This window comes from Ceratotherium simum, chromosome 7, assembly GCF_057802395.1.
Source record: "Ceratotherium simum simum isolate JZ-2026a chromosome 7, ASM5780239v1, whole genome shotgun sequence".
NCBI lineage: Eukaryota > Metazoa > Chordata > Mammalia > Perissodactyla > Rhinocerotidae > Ceratotherium > Ceratotherium simum.
In genome coordinates, this window is record NC_141906.1 from 76,342,015 (window position 1) to 76,360,225 (window position 18,211).

The following is an 18,211-nucleotide window of genomic DNA, read 5'->3' on the forward strand; positions in this document are numbered from 1 at the left end:
TAAAACACAGTTTGTATGAAGTATATTTTTTGCCTTTAAAACACAAGCCTGTCATTTACATCTGTGTAAAAAAAAAAAAAATTAGACAGCAGTGGTGTTTGGGAAGGAATTTAGTTTCTAACCTTAACACAGTTTTCTCCATGTAAGTAGTCACCCAAAACTTCATAGCTATTATCCATTGATCTAATAGTTGGACACCGTTGTTGGGGAATAAAAAAGATGGATTCATGGTCAGGAATTACAAGAGTTTTCCTGGATTTGCAGCAAGTCTCTCAGGAGAAGGTGACAAATGGCAGCCCGTGCTTGTTAGGAGTCAATGCTCCACTTGGGCTGGCTCAGCACCTCTGCAAGAGACTCAGAGGCATCTGGAAGCCTCAGTGCAAGAGTCCAGAGAGAAGCACAATAGCATGACTCTCCCAGCTTGCCCCACCTCCCTCAACATTTCAGCATTCTCCTTCCTCTCCTCCAGTCTGCTTGGAGGGCTGTTTCTTTGTTCTTTTCTTGCCTATGGGCCCTAGGCCAGATTAAGAAACTATTTCCTTTGCAGCTTTCTGTGATAAAGCCTTATCTGCAAAGTTTTTCCAAACTGAATAAAGTAGAGACAGTTCAAGTGTAGGAATAACTACACCTGGCCCTCACCAGCCCATGACTCCCAGAAGTCACCAGTTCTCTCCCAATTTAGAGCTTAACCCCCGCTGGGCTGGCAGGACTGTACCTTCTCTACACTGACAACAGGATCCAGCAGAGAAAGTGGGGGGCAAGTGGCACTGACTTCCTCAGGCTCGCAGTCAAAGTTCCACAAAGCTCAGTGTGTTCTCCTTTTAGTCCAAGTCAGGCTGGGGTCTGCCACACTGCACAATGGCCGTTAGGTGATGCTGGGCAGGTTAGTTAATCTCTTTAAGCTTTAACTTTTTCTACTTTAAAATGGGGATGATAATAAATAGATTGTTGTAAAAATTAAATAAATTTCAAAGGAACTAGTGCACTACTGGCATATAGCATGTACTCAATCAAAGTTCTCTCTCCAACTTGTTTTCTGATTGTTAATTTTAAGCCAGAAGATCCTTCTTCAAATAGCTCTAGGAAGTCAGGATGAGTTCCAAAGTGGAACTAGCCCAGAGCCCCTCCATTTAATGACAAATTTCACTTGATGTGGGATCTCAGACAGGTATAAAATCATATCTAATCCAGGGAATATACATTCCTCACTAGCTTTGGAGAAAGAGCTACAAAGACAAAAAGAGATGACAATAACCCAAAATGGACTCTTACAGTAATTGAATAAGGCACACAGAGGCCACCAAGTCTTGGAAGAAAAAGAATCCAGAGATATATATCAGCAAGACGAACATCCAACATTTCCATACCCTTCCTCTAACCCCCAACTAGACATGCAATATAGAAATACTAGATTCAGACAGCTGTGGCTGAGAGTTTGAAACGAAAGTCAGTGCTCTGGTTACTGTCTGTTGCTTTCTTAGAGCAGAGAGAAGTGACACTCATTGCCTTTACAGAGCTCTGTGGCATGATGTGCAGAGTGATCAATAACCAACACCGGAATAAGTCTTCCAAATCATCACATTAAAATAACCTTTTGAACTTTGAGTGCCTTTCCTTCCAAATGATCCTGACCTTGTAACTAAGAATTTTACATATTATCAAAAAGGACCAGGTTCTTCCATCTATTGGACGGCAGAAGCCAAAGTGCTCCTTTTCCCAAAATCCACTTACTGACATTTAATTGAAAATCTACTCTAATCAGATCACTGCTACTACTTCCCTTTCAAAACTGATGTAAACCCGGAGGTACAAGTGCTGAGAAGACAGCAATATCCCTCTTAAGCTGGGAGACTCTATCTCCACAGGGACAATTGTGCAGTCCCATTTCCAGAAGCCAGGACTCAAGGGATCTGTCTTAGTGATGAATGGATGTTCCTCTGATCTTAAGGCATGAAGGCTGTCAACACAAGGCTCCACACCGTTCCTTTCTGCTCATCAGTGACATCAAAGTGAAGGAGAGAACAGGGTCTCGGTTTTCCCAAATAGTGCTCAGTAGGACCGCAGTGGTTTGGCATAGATTGGCTCCAGGATATAATGAATTAGAACCAAGAAAAGGCCTCCAAGGAAGACAGCAGTGAGGAAAGTCAGCAGGACATAGCGGCCAATGAAAAAGTCATCCACAATCTGGAGAAAGAAACATCAAAAATTATATTACTATCACTTCAGCACCTGGCTGTGCTCACCTGAAATCTTTGGTGAATGGGCCAGGGTCTTTATACTTGTAACTTCCAGCAGTAACATCCTGCCCTGAGTCTCTTCTGTAAATGGATAAGAAAGAACCTTTTCTCAACTCCCTGAGCTGGAAATACAATAAGAAAGGATTAATGAAGTATAGGGAACAAATGGTTTGATTTAGGATGTTTATAAACACGCTGAAGACCCTGGATGAGTTCCTTTATGTTCTGCAATCAGTTATCTGAAAGAGTTCATGAGAAGCTTGCATGCTTGGTCTTAGAAAGGCTCATTTTTGTTGTTGTTTTTTATTATGGAAAATTTTAAACATATATGTAAACACATAATAATACAATAAACCCCCATGTACCCAAGATCCAAACCCCAAAATCATCAACTCATTGCCAATTCAGGAGGGTTCATTTTCAAAATGAAAAGGTGACTCTAAACCTTTCATCAGAAGAGTTCTGATGAAACATTTGTAACCCAGCATTCTAAGGTTTGGAGAAAATGGCCATTTACCTGAGACACTAAAACACTAAGAGGATAGGTAACTAAGAGGATAGCCAATATAGTTGGCTGCCTGGCAGCCAGTCATACTTGAGGCCCCAAAGTCGTTGGTCTTTGCTGACAAAAACCTATAATTGGTGTTGGCTCTACCCACTTGTCTACTGTCCCCTGCCAGGGCTCTATTCTCCCCAGATCCAAATAGTAGTGCTTAAATTTGAGGAGGAAAAGCAATTTAATCTACAGACCTAATGGAGCAGCAACACAAACCAAGTGTCTGGGCGACTTCACAGCTTCCAGAAGTTTTGCAAAGCTAGTACCTAAAGAGAATCCAAAATACCTGAAAGGGGATTGTGTAGACAGAATAATGGCCCCAAAATGTCCACATTTTTATTTCCAGAAATTGTGACTCTGTTAGATTACATGGCAAAGGAGAATTAAGATTATAGATGGAATTAAGCTTGCTAATCAGCTGACCTTAAAATAGGGAGATTAGCGTGGATTATCCAATCCAGGTGGGCACAATGTAATCAGAACGGTCCATAAAAGTGATAGAGGGAGACAGAAGAGAGGGTCAGAGAAAGAGATGTGAGGATGGAAACAGAGTCAGAGGATGTTACGTTGCTGGCTCTGAAGATGGAGCGAGGGGGCCACGGACCAAGGAACGTGGGTGGCCTCCAGGAGCAGCAAAGGGCAAGGAAACAGATTCTTCCCTAGAACCTTAAGAAAGGAATACAGCCCTGCCAACCCCTTGATTTTGGCCGGTGAGACTGATTTTGGACTTCTAGCTTACAGAATTGTAAGATAATAAATTTGTGTTGTAAGGCACTAAGTCCGTGGTGCTATGTTACAGCAGTAGCAGGGAACTGACACGGTGGCGAACACAAAGCACCTGTCCAGTCCAAGCACTACTGTGATCACTGAGCTCCAAGACACCAAAAGGCAAGGGCTGCTCCAGAGAATACCCTAACAGCCAACTTACAACAAAGGTCAGTTTGATAAAACAGCTTTAACATAACTTTGACCTTGGCTCCAGTACTGAACAAGTCTCTCGTGGGCTACATGTTTGCGCGTTTGACACGTTTCACTTTTTAATTAGCCAATTAGCAGGCCTTGGGTACAGAAGGCCCAGGTCATGTATTATTGATACAGTATTGAGCCAGGCTACTGCAGGGGCCGGTTCTCAAAACCTGAAAATGAGAACTCCAGTCTGCTGGTCATGCTGACCAACATATTTTGCTCAACTCCATTCTTCTCTCCTGGGTCTGAAACTCTTAGAGGGTAGAGGGATTGATTTCAAAACAGTGTTTGCTCTGTGCCCTTCTTCCAACATTCACAGCTGCAGCAACCCAGAAATATGGCACCGCTCTCCCCTATTAAGACAGGGAAACTGAGGTGGGAGTTTACCCCCAGCTCACACATGGTTCTTACACCGTCAGAGTGGTTTTCAAATGCTGACAAAAAAATCTGGCATAAATGGAAATAATTCCTTAAATTTGGGTGTATTATTTCCCTTGGAGCTTTCAGAACAAATTTCCTCCCTTCTGCCATGGTTAGTCTAGATAGAGTTGGAAATGTGTGCCAATTTTAGTTCAAGTTATATAACTTTGTGTACTGTTGTCTAGTGTCAAAATAGTCACCCATGAACTCTGTGATGGCCCCTAATATTCTTTTGAGTCCCCAGCAATGAAGGTTTTACTGAAAGACCTCAGCTTGAATCCTTCCTTGGTCTCTTCCTATATATGTATGACCTTGGGCAAGTTTAACCTCTTCCAGCCTCAGTGTCCTTACCTATAAAATGGGGATAATTATAGTACCTACTTCATATTACTTAGGGTTGTCCTGAGTTTTCGATGAGATAATGAAAAAATGTGCTTAGCACAGAACCTTGAACACAGTAATCCCTTAAAAAAATGTTAGCTGTTATCATCATTACTACTTAAAAAATTAAAATGGAGGTTGAGAGGAAAGAAGCTGCTAGGAGTAATGGGACACAAGGAGTCAATACCATTATCAAGATCATAGGGACCTGAGACCAGCTGTGTGTGGTAAAGCCAGAGCCCCAAATCAAGAATGAACCAGAACGGGTGCGGTCTCCAGAGAAGAACTATGAGAAAGATGATAAAAATCCATTTAGAGAGGTGGGTGCTGGCAGATGTGGTTCCAGGAACGAGGACCAACGAACTCCCAGAAGACTGTTAGTATAGAATTCATCTATCTCTGCACCTTCTGCTTCCCACAGGAATATGCCTCTTTCCTCACTGCTCTTCTTATGGAAAGCATCCTCTCCATATCACAAGTGGAAAAATTCCCACACACGGAGGTGAAAAAGCATGTCACTCAGCACCCTGAGGGCACTGCATAAATTTCAGCCCAGGATCTGAGTTTCTGAGCCAAGGCCACTAGGAATGGGAACACTTTCATTTCAGGACCAGGCCTATTCCTGTTCCTAACTCATTTTCTTTTTCTCTGGCCCTATAGTACGAGGTGGCTTTTGGCTCATTCAACTTGATGCAAACTGGAGAGGAGATCAAATGGGGCAAATGACGGCCCAGTGGTGTTGCAAGTGGGAATCAGAATAAGACTCTCTTCTCGGGAAGGGTCGGGAAATTTACATTCCCTTGGGGCTTTCCCCATCTTTATTTTCACTTCACAATTCTTCCAACACATTTCAGCCAACCTGGTACCAGGGAACACTGCAGGGCAGGACAGAGGTCTAGACCAGGAGAAACAAGAGTTACAACACAGGAGGCAAAATAAAACCAATATACCTTGATTTCGACCTCTGGGGCTGGGACGTCACTGGCCCGGGGGAAGAGCAACAGAACTGCTGTGATGATCAGAGCGCCGAGGAACACAAACATGACAGAGAACCTGCGGTCGGTAGAAGCACAGAGCCTTAGCAGCACTGTTCACAGTGTCCTCTCTAATCAGTTAGGCCTGGGCTGGCTCTTCCCTGGGGCCAATATTCTATGTTCCAGGCTATTAAAAATTCCCAGACACCTGCTGTCCACACTGCCCAGTGAATTCAGAAATGTTTTTCCCTTCATCCCAAAGCCCTTCTTCCTAGACAGGTACCAGCTGGATGCATTCCTGTTTATTCCTGGTAATTCCAAATTCCTAAGAATGGGAATAGGTGGCTTTTATTTTTGCCTCTATGCAGTCATAGTCATGAAACATCAAAGCAGCCCTCCCTTGCCCCCACTTCTGTGCTGGTGTTTAGACCAGAACACTGCAGTAAATTATACCACTTGCTGCTTCATACTGACACTCTGGCCAGAGAGCACAACTCGATCATGTTCTTAGCGTCAGTTTATGGCCTGACTGTGCTCTGAAGTCAACGCCTGACATACAGCCAGCCCCAGTCATCCAGCACTTCCTCAGTTTCCCCAGGCCCAGGTCTAGAGCCTTAGGGACTGGACCAAGCATCCTCCATAAATCTGAACAGTTAAGAAACACACACATTTACAACCCCAAGAAATTCAACAGGCAGCGAAAGCAGATTTTCTTTTCATCTCTCATGTCCCCACATCTCCTCTACAGTGTGAACTGAAAAATACCACTTCCCTTCTCCTCCCACCTCTGCTTCAGAGCATAAATAAGACAGTGCTTTTGATAAGAGGTTAAAATGCGACTCATTCAAACTGCCAGTAATTACAAAAATGATCTTCTGAATTCTAAATGTTCAATGAGCATCAGTGATTTTGCTTCTAACTGCTTTTACCTCGGACTCCCAGCTGGAGAGAATGCCTTACCTAGCTATACCGGAGGCTCTGGACAACAGCACACACAGCAGCAGCACTAACACCCAGAGCAGGGCTAGGATGAATACGCCAGCCCCTACTCCAAGCACAGTGCCAGCCATCTGTGGGAGAAAGGATGCATGAGCCCTGGACTCCAGCTCGGCCCAGGGCCTGCCCAAGCAGGATGAGGAGTCCTCTACACTCTGGGTACTGCCAGCCTTCTGCACACTCCCAGGTTTTATGAAGGCATTCAAATACAGAAAGGCTGAATTCATTATGGGGAATTTTTGATGATTGGTGTAGTAGGAGGATTAATCAATATAGGTCTTCGGGAATGTCCAGTCCCTCAAGAGGAATTAGGAATTTAGAACCCAAAAACTTTCTTTTGGGTGAGGACTGAGAGGTTGCTTTCTGCTCCATGTGGGTCATTTCAAATTTGGTATCTGAGTTCTAGTTTGTCTTCCCCCAACCCACAGTAGAAAGCTGAACTCTCTGAGGACTGTAAAAGGCAGCAGACCCGAGAGCTCCATGGCCAATACAGAAATTGACGCTCTCAGGTTAAGTCTGTGGTAGGTTAAGTCTGTGGTATGAGCTTTGACTTACCAAGCAATCACAAGACAGAAATGTCCCACTCTATCACCGAGTTTTTATTCACAAAAGGAAGCAAACTCCTAAGTCCTTGAAAAAGAAGAAAAAGAAGAAGAGCCATCACTATTTTTGAACATTCACTGTATGCTAAGTACCTTATAAATATATCTCATTTAATCATGGCAGTAACCTTCTGAGGTAGGTATTATATCCGTGTCACAGAAGAGGTAGCTGAAGTATAATGGGAAAGAGTACGTATTAACAAGCTAGGTGGCCTACAACAACAGAAAGCCACAGTTCTCTCACAGTTCTGAAGGCCAGAAGTCTGAAATCAAGGTGTCAGCCAGGCCGCGCTCCCTCCGAAGGCTCTAGGGGAGAATCCTTCCTCGCCTCTTCCAGCTCCTGGTGGCTGCAGGTGTTCCTCGGCTTGCGGCTGCATTCCTCCAGTCTCTGCCTCCCTCTTCACATGGCCGTCTCCTCTGATTCTCTGCCTTCTCCTCTTCTGTCTGGTTTAAGGACACTTGTCATTAGATTCAGGGTCCACCCAAATAATCTGGTAAAATCCATCTTGACATCCTTAACTTAATTACACCCACAAAGACCCTTTTTCTAGTTAAGGTCACATTCACAGGCTCCAGGGATTAGGATGTGGACATATCTTCTTTGGGGCCACCACTCGACCCACTCTTAGGGTAACACCATTCTATAGTACCTCCCTAATTGTCCCTTTCAGCATCAGAGACAAGTCTTCAGCAAACAAATTCCACCTCAGGTTGACAGTTTTCTTTACCCTGACGGTTTAAATGCTACAAAAATTATTATCTATGAGAAGTTCTATTATAAAGGTATTGGAAAAGAAGACCTAGCATGAACTGCTAAAAAAAACCCAACATATTTATTCAATCAACATTGATTTGTGCCTACCATGTAAAGCACTGTGCTACAAGCTGGGGATCACAAAGGTAAGTAGGACATATCTTCTGACAGAAGCTTAAGGCCAATTGGAGAACACCGTCTCGTAAACGGCTATCCACATTCCATTCAGATAAGTAGAAGAAACGAAATGCAATGGGAATTGAGATAGTGGGGAGGGCTTTACAAAGGAAGTGACTTTGCATGGGCCCATTTGGGAAAGAATCCGTGTGGCAAGAGGACCAAATAAAGGCAAGGGGCAAGGAGAGAGGGGAGGCCACAGGTGAGGCCTGGCTCCCACTTGCCTTTCTAACCTAACTGGGCGCATTCTCCCCTTGTTAGAGCACATGTGTGTCGCCTCAGTAACTAACAGGCCAAGTGTTTCCCCACCTCTGGGTCCTTGTACTTGCTGTCTCCACCGCCTGGAATTAACCCTCAACCCCAAACAAGCCCTCCACCACTTGCAGGGCTGGCCTTATCTCATCCTTCTGATCTCAGCTTTAAATGTAGCTTCCTCGGGCAGGCCCCGTGGCTTAGCGGTTAAGTGCGTGAACTCCGCTACTGGCGGCCCAGGTTCAGATCCCGGGCGCGCACCGACGCACCGCTTCCCCGGCCATGCTGAGGCCGCGTCCCACATACAGCAACTAGAAGGATGTGCAACTATGACATATAACTATCTACTGGGGCTTTGGGAAAAAAAGGGAGGAGGATTGGCAATAGATGTTAGCACAGAGCCGGTCTTCTCAGTAAAAAGAGGAGGATTAGCATGGATGTTAGCTCAGGGCTCATCTTCCTCACAAAAAAAAAAAAAAAAAAAGATTAAATGTAATCTCCTCAAAGAGGTCTTCTCTGACTGTCCTAGCTAAAGTAACCCCTGAAACTATTGCTCTCCATTCACTCTATTTCCTTCAGGGCACACTTCACAAACTACAGCTCACATTTTTATTATTGTTCACAGGTTTATTTTCTGTCTCCCCAACTAAATAGTAAACTCTATGAGGACAGAGACTTTATATCTTACCACACTCTCCCCAGTTCTTACCAGAGATTATAATCAACAAATATTTATTGGATAAATAAATGAAGCAGTGCTAACAAGTCCACAAAAATCAAGTGAAGGAGTGACAGGATGATATCTAGTTTTAGAAAGATGACTGTAGCTTCTCATCAATATGCTGGACAGAGTTAACAAGGGGGGTACCTCCACAACAGCGAACACAGAAATGCCTAATAAAATAGAACAAAAAGAATTTAATACACAGCAGAGCTCAAAAGCAATAAAGGAAAATCCTTAATTGCTATAAACAAAAATGTGACTCAAAGCCTGAGTGGGAAGCAGGAGCCGAGCCCAAAGGTTTGCAGGGGACTGGAACCAGATGCAGGACTTTAGGAGTGTCCTCTCCTGGACAGATGAGGTCTCAGACCCATGATACACCGAGCTAGAACTGAGAGCAAGGCATAAAGACAGGCCCTGAAGGGGCTCACCTGTCTTTGAAATAGAGACTAAAATATTTGCTGCTGACTTAGCTGGAAGAAAGCTGGCCAAGTACCTCACGCCATGGGTAAAAAAGAAAATAACCCAAGAGAAATCTGAATCCCAATCCTACATCACACACAGGTGTGGGGCTCAAATCACAGTACCAATGTGGGATGGGAATCCCAGGTAGTGAGAGTGACATGAAAACTAGAGTAAAGGTGAGCAACTCATCGGATCCCAGCACAGACAAACTGAAACCTCTCTAGAGAAATGCTACCACTGGTCAGCATACATGGCTCCCACAAGAGTGAGTGTAAAATAAAGATGTTTTCAGACACACAAAGACTGAAATGGAGTACACCTTTCATAAATATACTTCAGCAAGAAGGAAAATGAACCAAGAAAGAAGGCATGAGATTTAAGGAGGAATAGTGAGACAAATACTGGGAAATACTGACAGTAAAGCTTTCTGTAATGATGATAATAAGAACTAATTTTTTGAGGAGTTAAAAACAAGGAAGAACTGGGGCTGGCCCCATGGTGTAGTGATTAAGTTTGGCACACTCTGCTTTGGCAGCCCGGGTTCGCGGGTTCGGATTCCGGGCTCAGACCTACTCCACTCACCAGCCATGCTGTGGCAGTATCCCACATATAAAATAAGAGGATTGGCACAGATGTTAGCTCAGGGCGAATCTTCCTCAGCAAAAAACAAAATAAAACAAAAAACAACCAAATAAATAAAAACAAAGAAGAACTAAAATAGTTGTCAACAGTTATACGGAAGATGAGAAAGGACAGTTCAAAGTTAAATGATTCTATGCTTATCATTTTGCTCTGGAAGAAGTGAGAGTTAACGATTACCTGTAGGCTTTGTTAAGCTAAATATGCATGTTTTAAAAAAAACATATAGGTAAACACCACATAACAGAAAGAGACTGAATAACTTCCACACTAGTAGAGTAAAAAAATAAATAAAGGAAGAAAGCAGAAAGCTGAAGGGGAAAGAAACAAAGAAAAAGCAAAGAAAATACAAAATACCAAATAAGATTGCAAAAATAAAGCCAAATATAGCAGTAATCATAGTAAACACAAACAGATTATACTTGACTATTAAAAGAGACTCTTGGGCCTGGCCTGGTGGCTCAAGCGGTTAAGTGCACGCGCTCCGATTTGGTGGCCTGGGGTTTGCAGGTTCAGGTCCCAGGCATACACCGATGCACCGCTTGGTAAGCCATGCTGTGGCAGTGTCGCATATAAAGTAGAGGAAGATGGGCACGGATGTTAGCTCAGGGCTACTCTTCCTCAAGAATAAAGGGGAGGATTGGCATTGGATGTTAGCTCAGAGGTAGTCCTCCTCAGAAAAAAAAAAAAAAAGAGATTCTCATATTGAAATTAAAAAAAAAAAAACAGCTCTTTACAAAAACTGCAGAGAAAGCATAATGAGAGAGAGCCTGAAAATATAGAGATTGAAAAAGACATACAAAGCAAATACTAACATAACAAAAACAAGGGGAGAAGGGAAATGGGGAGCTGTTGTTTAATGGGTATAGAGTTTCAGATTTGCAAGATGAAAAAGTTCTGGAGATCTGTTGCACAACAATGTGAATATATTTAACACTTCTGAACTGTACACTTGAAAATGCTTAAGATGGTAAATTTTATGCTATGTGTTTTTTACCACAATTAAAAAAAACAAGCAAGGGCCAGCCCCGGTGGCCTAGTGGCTAAGTTCAGCGCACTCCGCTTCAGCGGCCAGGAGTTCAGTTCCCAGGCGCGACCTACACTGCTCTGTTAGCGGCCGTGCTGGGCTGGCGGCCCACATACTAAAACATAGAGGAAGACTGGCACGGATGTTAGCTCAGGGCAAATCTTCCTCAGTAAAAAAAAACAAAACAAAACAAAAGAAAAACAAGCAAGATGAAATAAAATATAAGCTGGTGAAGCAACAGTCGTATCAAGCAAAATAGAATGTAAAGCTTTGAAAAATGTCAATAAGGACAGTGACAAAAGGAATAATTTAGCAAAAACATCCAACTCAAAACAAATGAGCTTAAAACAAAGCCTCCAAATATATAAAGCCAAAAACTGACAGAATCACTGCAATAAATGTACATTTATTGTCATGTGTGGACTCCCACACATTTAGTGGGAGTTTTTTTTTTTTTTTTGGTGAGGAAGATCAGCCCTGAGGTAACATCTGTTACCAATCCTCCTCTTTTTGCTGAGGAAGATTGGCCCTGGGCTAACATCTGTGCCCATCTTCCTCTACTTTATATGGGACACCACCACAGCATGGCTTGACAAGCGGTGCACTGGTGTGCACCGGAATCTGAACCTGCAAACCCCGGGCCACAGCAGTGGAGCACGCACACTTAAATGCTACGCCACCCGGCAGGGCCCTAGTGGGAGATTTTAATATACTTCTCTCAGAAACCAATAGATCAAGCAGATAAAACATAAGAATAAACACTTGACAAAGAGGATATATGAATGGCCAGTAAATGTATGAAAAGGTGCCCAACTTCATTAGTCATCAGGAAACTGCAAATGAAAACCAAAATGCATTACTTCTAGAGATCCACTAGAATGGCTGAAATGAAAATGACAGACACCACCAAGTGTTTGCAAAGATGTGGAGTGACTGAACCCTCATACACTGCTGGTGAGAGTGTAAACCGTTACAATCACTTTGGAGACGATTTGGCAGTATCTAATTAAGCTGAAATACATGTACCCTAGATCCAGCTCTTCTATTCCTCGGGGTATTCCCAACACACACGTACACATACGTTCAATAAAAGACATGTACAAAAGTTCATTGCAGCCCTATTTGAAATAGCTAAAAACGGAAACAACCCAAATATCCACCAATCAAACGGATAGAGTGTGGTATTATACATACAATCTATTCATTCGTATGATGGACTAATAGCAGCGAGAAGGAACAAACAACTACCCCCAGCAAGATGGACGAATTTCACAAGCACTGAGTGAAAAAGTCTGGAGCCAAAAGAGTTCATCCTGTATAATTCCATGTATATGATGTTCAAAAACAGGTCAAACTAATTTTGGGGTTAGAAGTCAGGAGTATGGCTACCCTGTAGAAAGTAGTGACTGGAGGCGGCATGAAGGGGGTTCTCCGATGCTTAGGAAATTTTGTTTCTTGATCTGGGTGTTGGTAAAATGGCTTTGTTAATTTTGTTATATTGTATCTAGCTCTACGCTTCTGGTTTGTATACTTTCCTGTATGTGTATCACACTTCACTAAAAAGTTTACTTTAAAGAAAGAGTCTGAACTGACATTTCAGCCAAATGTAATATATGGACCTTGCCTGGGTCCTGATTCAAAAAAAAACTGTAAAAAACCTTTCATGAGATGACTGAGGAAATCTGAACAGTATCTGAATATTTGATGATATTAGGGAATTATTGTTTATTTTTTAAGTGAAAAATACTGTTTTTTTAAAAAAATGTGATGGTATTGTGGTTATATTGCTAAAAGATTATTTAAGACATATACACACACACAGATAGAAAATGTCTAGGAACTCCCTAATTATCCGGGGGGAAAGCGGGGAAGGGTGCTGACATGAAACAAGACTGGTCATGAGTCAGTTGTTGAAGCTGGGTGATGAGTACATGAGTGTTTGCCATACTTTTTTCTTTTTTTGTTTTTTGTGAGGCAGATCAGCCCTGAGCTAACATCCCTGCCAATCCTCCTCTTTTTGCTGAGGAAGACTGGCCCTGGGCTAAGATTCGTGCCCATCTTCCTCCACTTTATATGGGATGCCGCCACAGCATGGCTTGACAAGCGGTGTGTCGGTGCATGCCCAGGATCCGAACCCCAGGCCACCAGCAGCAGAGCGTGCACACTTAACCACTGTGCCACCGGGCCGGCCCCTGCCGTACTTTTTTCTATACTTTTGAATATATCTGAAATTTTTACAATAAAAAGATGTGTGTGTATGAATATGTATATATGTATAAGTAGGAATAAATCCAACAAAAGATGTGTAAGATTTTTATAGAAAAAATTATAAAACTTTATTTGAAGATTTTTTTTTAAAGAGACCCGAATAGACAACTAATGAATAGAGAAATAACCCATGTTCCTGGATGGGATGGTTCAATATTGAAAGATTTCAATTTTCCTTAATCTATCAATTCAATGCAATTCTAACCAAAATCTCAAAATAATGTTTTGTGGAACCTGAAAACTGACCCTCAATTCATATGGAAGAGCAAAGGTCCAAGAACAGCGAAAGCAATTTTGAGAACTAGGATGGAAACTTGCCTCTCTTGTTACCGACCACCGCAAGACACGCTATGAAACCAAGGTAATTAAAACAGTGTGACAGCGGCATTAAGACACGTGCACCAGCGGAATAAAAGATCCCAGACACAGATGCGTGCATTTATGAGAACTCTGTCTGGGACAGAGCTGGCTTTACAGTTCACTGGGTAAAGGATTTCATAGATGGTGTTGGGACAAATGATTACCCAATCAGAAAATAATAAAACTAGGGCCAGCCCCGTGGCTTAGCGGTTAAGTGCTCGCACTCCGCTGCTGGTGGCCCAGGTTCGGATCCCGGGCACGCCCCGACGCACCGCTTCTCCGGCCATGCTGAGGCCGCGTCCCACATACAGCAATTAGAAGGATGTGAAACTGTGATGTACAACTGTCTACTGGGGCTTTGGGGGAAAAAATAAATAAATAAAATTATAAAAAAAAAAGAAAATAATAAAACTAGATCTCTATATCATACACAGAAGCCAATTTTAAATGGAAAGTAATTCATAATAAAACATATGTTTAAATATACAAATGTTCAGGCTGACTGCACTAGAATACATAATGAAGTACAGCAGTCAGATGCTTGCACCTAAACTTAGAATCACCACGATTGCAAAAGCTACAAACGCAGGCTGATGCAGGTGTGCTGGATGGCAACTCAAATACCACGAGCTGGGCTGCCTTCAGTTATGTGATTTTCTAGAGTGATGAAAAACTCTTGTTAAAGTTCCAAACCAAAAATAAGTATAATTTCCCCTTGATTTACATTAGAGTTGCATTCCTGGAAATTTTACTACATTAAACTGTGCCAAAAAATACATTATGTTTATACGAAAAATAGAGTTAGGTTCTAGGCTCATATCATAAATGAGTATCCTGTGGGACACTCAAAAATTGTGCAAGATGCAGGGCAATTCTTCACTGTGAGGGACTGTCCCATGCATTGCAGAACATCTAGCACCCCCAGCCCTGCTTTGTAAACCCCAGCAGAGCCTCCAAAATCACAATAATAACCAAATTCCAAAATGACCAAAGGGGCAGTAGCCTCCCCTTGGAGAACCACTGTTCTAGAAAAACTCTTGCATCAAGAGACATGTACAAAGATGTTTGTCATAGCGAAACACCTGGAAAAACCTAACTGTCCATCAGTAAGGGAATGGATACAATATCATTGACTCATAATGAACACTTAAAATCAATGAACTTGATCTGTGTGGATATACTATTTTCTATACTCTATGTATCTCAAAAACAATATTGAGTGATAAAAGCAAGTTGCAAAATGAAGCCCGCAGTACTACACTACTTGTATTTTTAAAATTTAAAAAACCTAAATGGTAATATATATTGTTTATGATGTATACATATAAACAGTAAACATATAAACACACGGGCATGGATGATGCACAATTTCAGAAGAGTGTTTGTCTCTGCGGAGGGAGGAAGGAAGGGGAATGGGGCCAGGAAAGAGAACAAAAGGGATCTGAACTAAATCTGTGATGTTTTCTCTCTTTAAAATAAAAAAACTTAAGCAGATGTGCCACAATGTTAATGTTTGTTAATCTAGTTGGTAGGGAATAGGTATTTGTCATACTGTCCAGTGAAATATTCACTATTTTTGAAATAATTCTTAATTTTTAAAAAGGTAACTGGTGGCAGGGTGCATATGAATTGAGATCAGAGAACAGAGATTGGCGACCAATTAGGAGACTATCGCAATTCTCCAGATAAGAGATGATGGCCTGAACTTAGCTGTGAAAACAGAAAGGAGTCAAGGGAGAAGGTGTTAGAGATGACTCAGGTTTCCTGCTTGGTTGACTGAGCTGGTGGTACTGCCCTTAACAAGATAATTAGTTAAGTTTAATTGCTGCTGTTTTGGATATTACACAAATAACCTGTAAAACTTGGACCAATTCTAACACCTAGAATACAGGGCAAATGGTAGTTGAAGCTGGTATCATTAGAAACACTGCCCTTCGGGCCGGCTCCGTGGCTTGGTGGTTAAGTGCGCGTGCTCTGCTGCTGGCGGCCCGGGTTCGGATCCCGGGCGCGCACCGACGCACCGCCTCTCCGGCCATGCTGTGGCCGCGTCCCACATACAGCAACTAGAAAGATGTGCAACTATGACATACAACTATCTACTGGGGCTTTGGGGGGGGGAAATAAATAAATAAAATCTAAAAAAAAAAAAAAAAAAAAAAAAAAAAAAAAGAAACACTGCCCTTCAATCCCCATACAAGCTTAAAAGTTCCTGAGGCATTGGGTTCCACATATGGTACGGCTTTAAAGTAATGAGAGGGGCCGGCCCCGTGGCTTAGCGGTTAAGTGCGCGCACTCCGCTAAAGCAATGAGAGAAATATCCCAAGCTCTTATAAGAATGAGGTTTATCACTTTATAACCAAACTGTACATTTTCTTACTAAGCGTGGAAAGGAAGGGCTGGATATAGTATAGAGTGCTGCTGTGGGGAAGGAATGAATATCTAGTCATTTTATCGTGTTAATTCAGTGTGGGAGTAATACTTGTGATTATTTCCCATATTGAAAGAGCTCAAGTATTGAGTAACACGTGATTAAAAAAATTAAAGCAATGGTGGTTTTATTTAATGTCCAGGGCTTTTTCAAACTTTCTCTGAGATCAGATGGTTTAGCCAACCTGGTTTCCAGAGTAAGCCCAGTTACTCAATGCCTGTGGCATTTAAAGCAGGTAGACCTGAGTCAGAATTACAAAATTTGTCTAAATTTGAACATCCTGTTTAGTAGCTGACAACAAGAGCAACGACAGGGCCAATTTCTTCCCTTGGTGCTCATGCTGTGAGGTCTTTCTTTGGAAAGAGTTTGTCCAGAACTTTTCAGAAATATGTGTAGCTCATTCCTCATTCATTTAACAGCTGGTTCTACACACCCTTTCACCCAGCTCAGAGAACACTGATAGAGGCATTAGGGTGACTGACGCCTGCATATGTAGCCTATTTGATTAAAAATACACTGCTCACAAACCGATCATGTGTGAGAATACTAATGGCCATTACCAGATGTCTTACTGTCCAGTACAAATGTGGATTCCATGGAGCGTACTACGGCCCTAGTGCTGCTGGTGGTGGGAGACAGGTACCTCACCCATTCCCATATTTTCACAGACTCAAGGCTTTGAAAGCAGCAGAAAACAGCAGCTTACAGAAGTAAACTGCCCTTTTGGAGGATTCCTTTTCACTTTCCTTTATAGCTGTTCCAAACCTTCAAAAACAATTGGGGGGGCTTTCACATTTTTATTTTTCTACTGTAAACACTTCACTATTTGAATTTTAAAATATTAGGATAATGCCTCTACCTTTGATTAAGTAAAATGCAAGTCTGGGAAAAATCAATTGCCAAGCTACCTAAATGCCACCGATGTGGCATCATCTCTTAACGCACGAAAAGGGAGCTCAATGCGTCCAGGTCACGTCCTTCCACCCTTTTTCCTGGGCGGTGTAGCGATTTGAAAGTGATTGTGTGTCTGTTAGCTACATCACCCAGGGGCTCCCAAGACAGCAGCACTCCCGTGCAGGGGTGTGAACACTCCAGTAATGAGAACTCTAGCTTCTCTTCCCAGCCTTGTTGCTGATTCAAACTAGCGACAGGAAAACATTGCCCCCCAGGTCTCCAGAACGTTCGCCCGGCTACGTCCCAGTAGTTGGAGCGATTAAGATTTGGGTCATAAGGTATTTGAATCAGGCACTGACATTTCACTTTCTGAGGAGCATGAAAATTATAACATTCCTTCCTTCTCTGCCTGCAATTAAGTATTACCGGCCGCCGGGCCTTGGGACAGATCGGCGGCAAGAGTGTCTAAGAGGTCCGTGCCCCGCCATCCGCCCAGGCCTTCTTCCAGCCTCCTCACCCCAGCCTCCGCCATTCTCTCTTCTCTGCAGCCGCCCCTACTTTCCTCCCCTCCACCCCCCTCACCTGGCTCCAGCTCTCCGGAATCCCCTACTCTCACCTCACAGCGCGGCCTGTTCCAGCGCAAAGGGGCTTTGGTCTACTTAGGACGAATCACAAGTGGGCTTTCATCCAGGCGATTCCGGAGTCGCTAATCAGCACCGCTCTTTCAACGCCCAGCTTCCCCCTTATTTGCTTACCGCCGCCGCGGCTCCAGGCAGCGCGGGGCGCGGGGGGTGGGCACGTCGCACTCTGTTACGTCCTCCGATTGGTCAGTGCCAGTCGGTCCTAGGAGCAGCCTCAAGTTCGATTGGATAGAGGTTGTCTTGGCTCCCCCCCCTCGCCCCACCCCATTGTCAATCACACCATCCCTTCGGTAACCCATCGGACCGTTGGTCAGTCTAGCCTGAGGGCGGGTTGTTGGGCGGGAGAGAGCTGCTTTCCCGCCCTCCCTTGCTGTTACCATGGAGACTGCACAGCCCAGCCTTGACGCCGAGGGTCCAGGCAACCCCTTCGCCCTTCTCGAAGTCCGGATATTT

General features: G+C 43.2%; 1 protein-coding gene across 1 annotated transcript; it reads right to left on the minus strand.

Moving 5' to 3' along the window:
- Nucleotides 1-1,305: 1,305 nt before the first annotated feature.
- TMEM218 (transmembrane protein 218) lies at nt 1,306-17,850 on the minus strand. Its single transcript, XM_004438428.3, has 6 exons — nt 17,734-17,850; nt 7,377-7,576; nt 7,086-7,160; nt 6,495-6,604; nt 5,511-5,613; nt 1,306-2,184 (listed from the first exon to the last, which is right to left on the minus strand). The coding sequence occupies exons 4-6, from the start codon at nt 6,602-6,604 to the stop codon at nt 2,050-2,052; spliced, it is 348 nt and encodes a 115-aa protein (XP_004438485.3). The 5' UTR covers nt 7,086-7,160; nt 7,377-7,576; nt 17,734-17,850; the 3' UTR covers nt 1,306-2,049.
- Nucleotides 17,851-18,211: the final 361 nt, after the last annotated feature.

Excerpts from the sequence above, each read along its gene's own strand:
- TMEM218 (XM_004438428.3), bottom strand. The coding sequence starts at position 6,604 with ATGGCTGGCACTGTGCTTGGAGTAGGGGCTGGCGTATTCATCCTAGCC. Across the intron at positions 5,614-6,494 it reads AGAGCCTCCGGTATAGCTAG|GTTCTCTGTCATGTTTGTGT; the intron begins GTAAGGCATTCT and ends TACCGACCGCAG. Across the intron at positions 2,185-5,510 it reads CCCCAGAGGTCGAAATCAAG|ATTGTGGATGACTTTTTCAT; the intron begins GTATATTGGTTT and ends TTCTTTCTCCAG.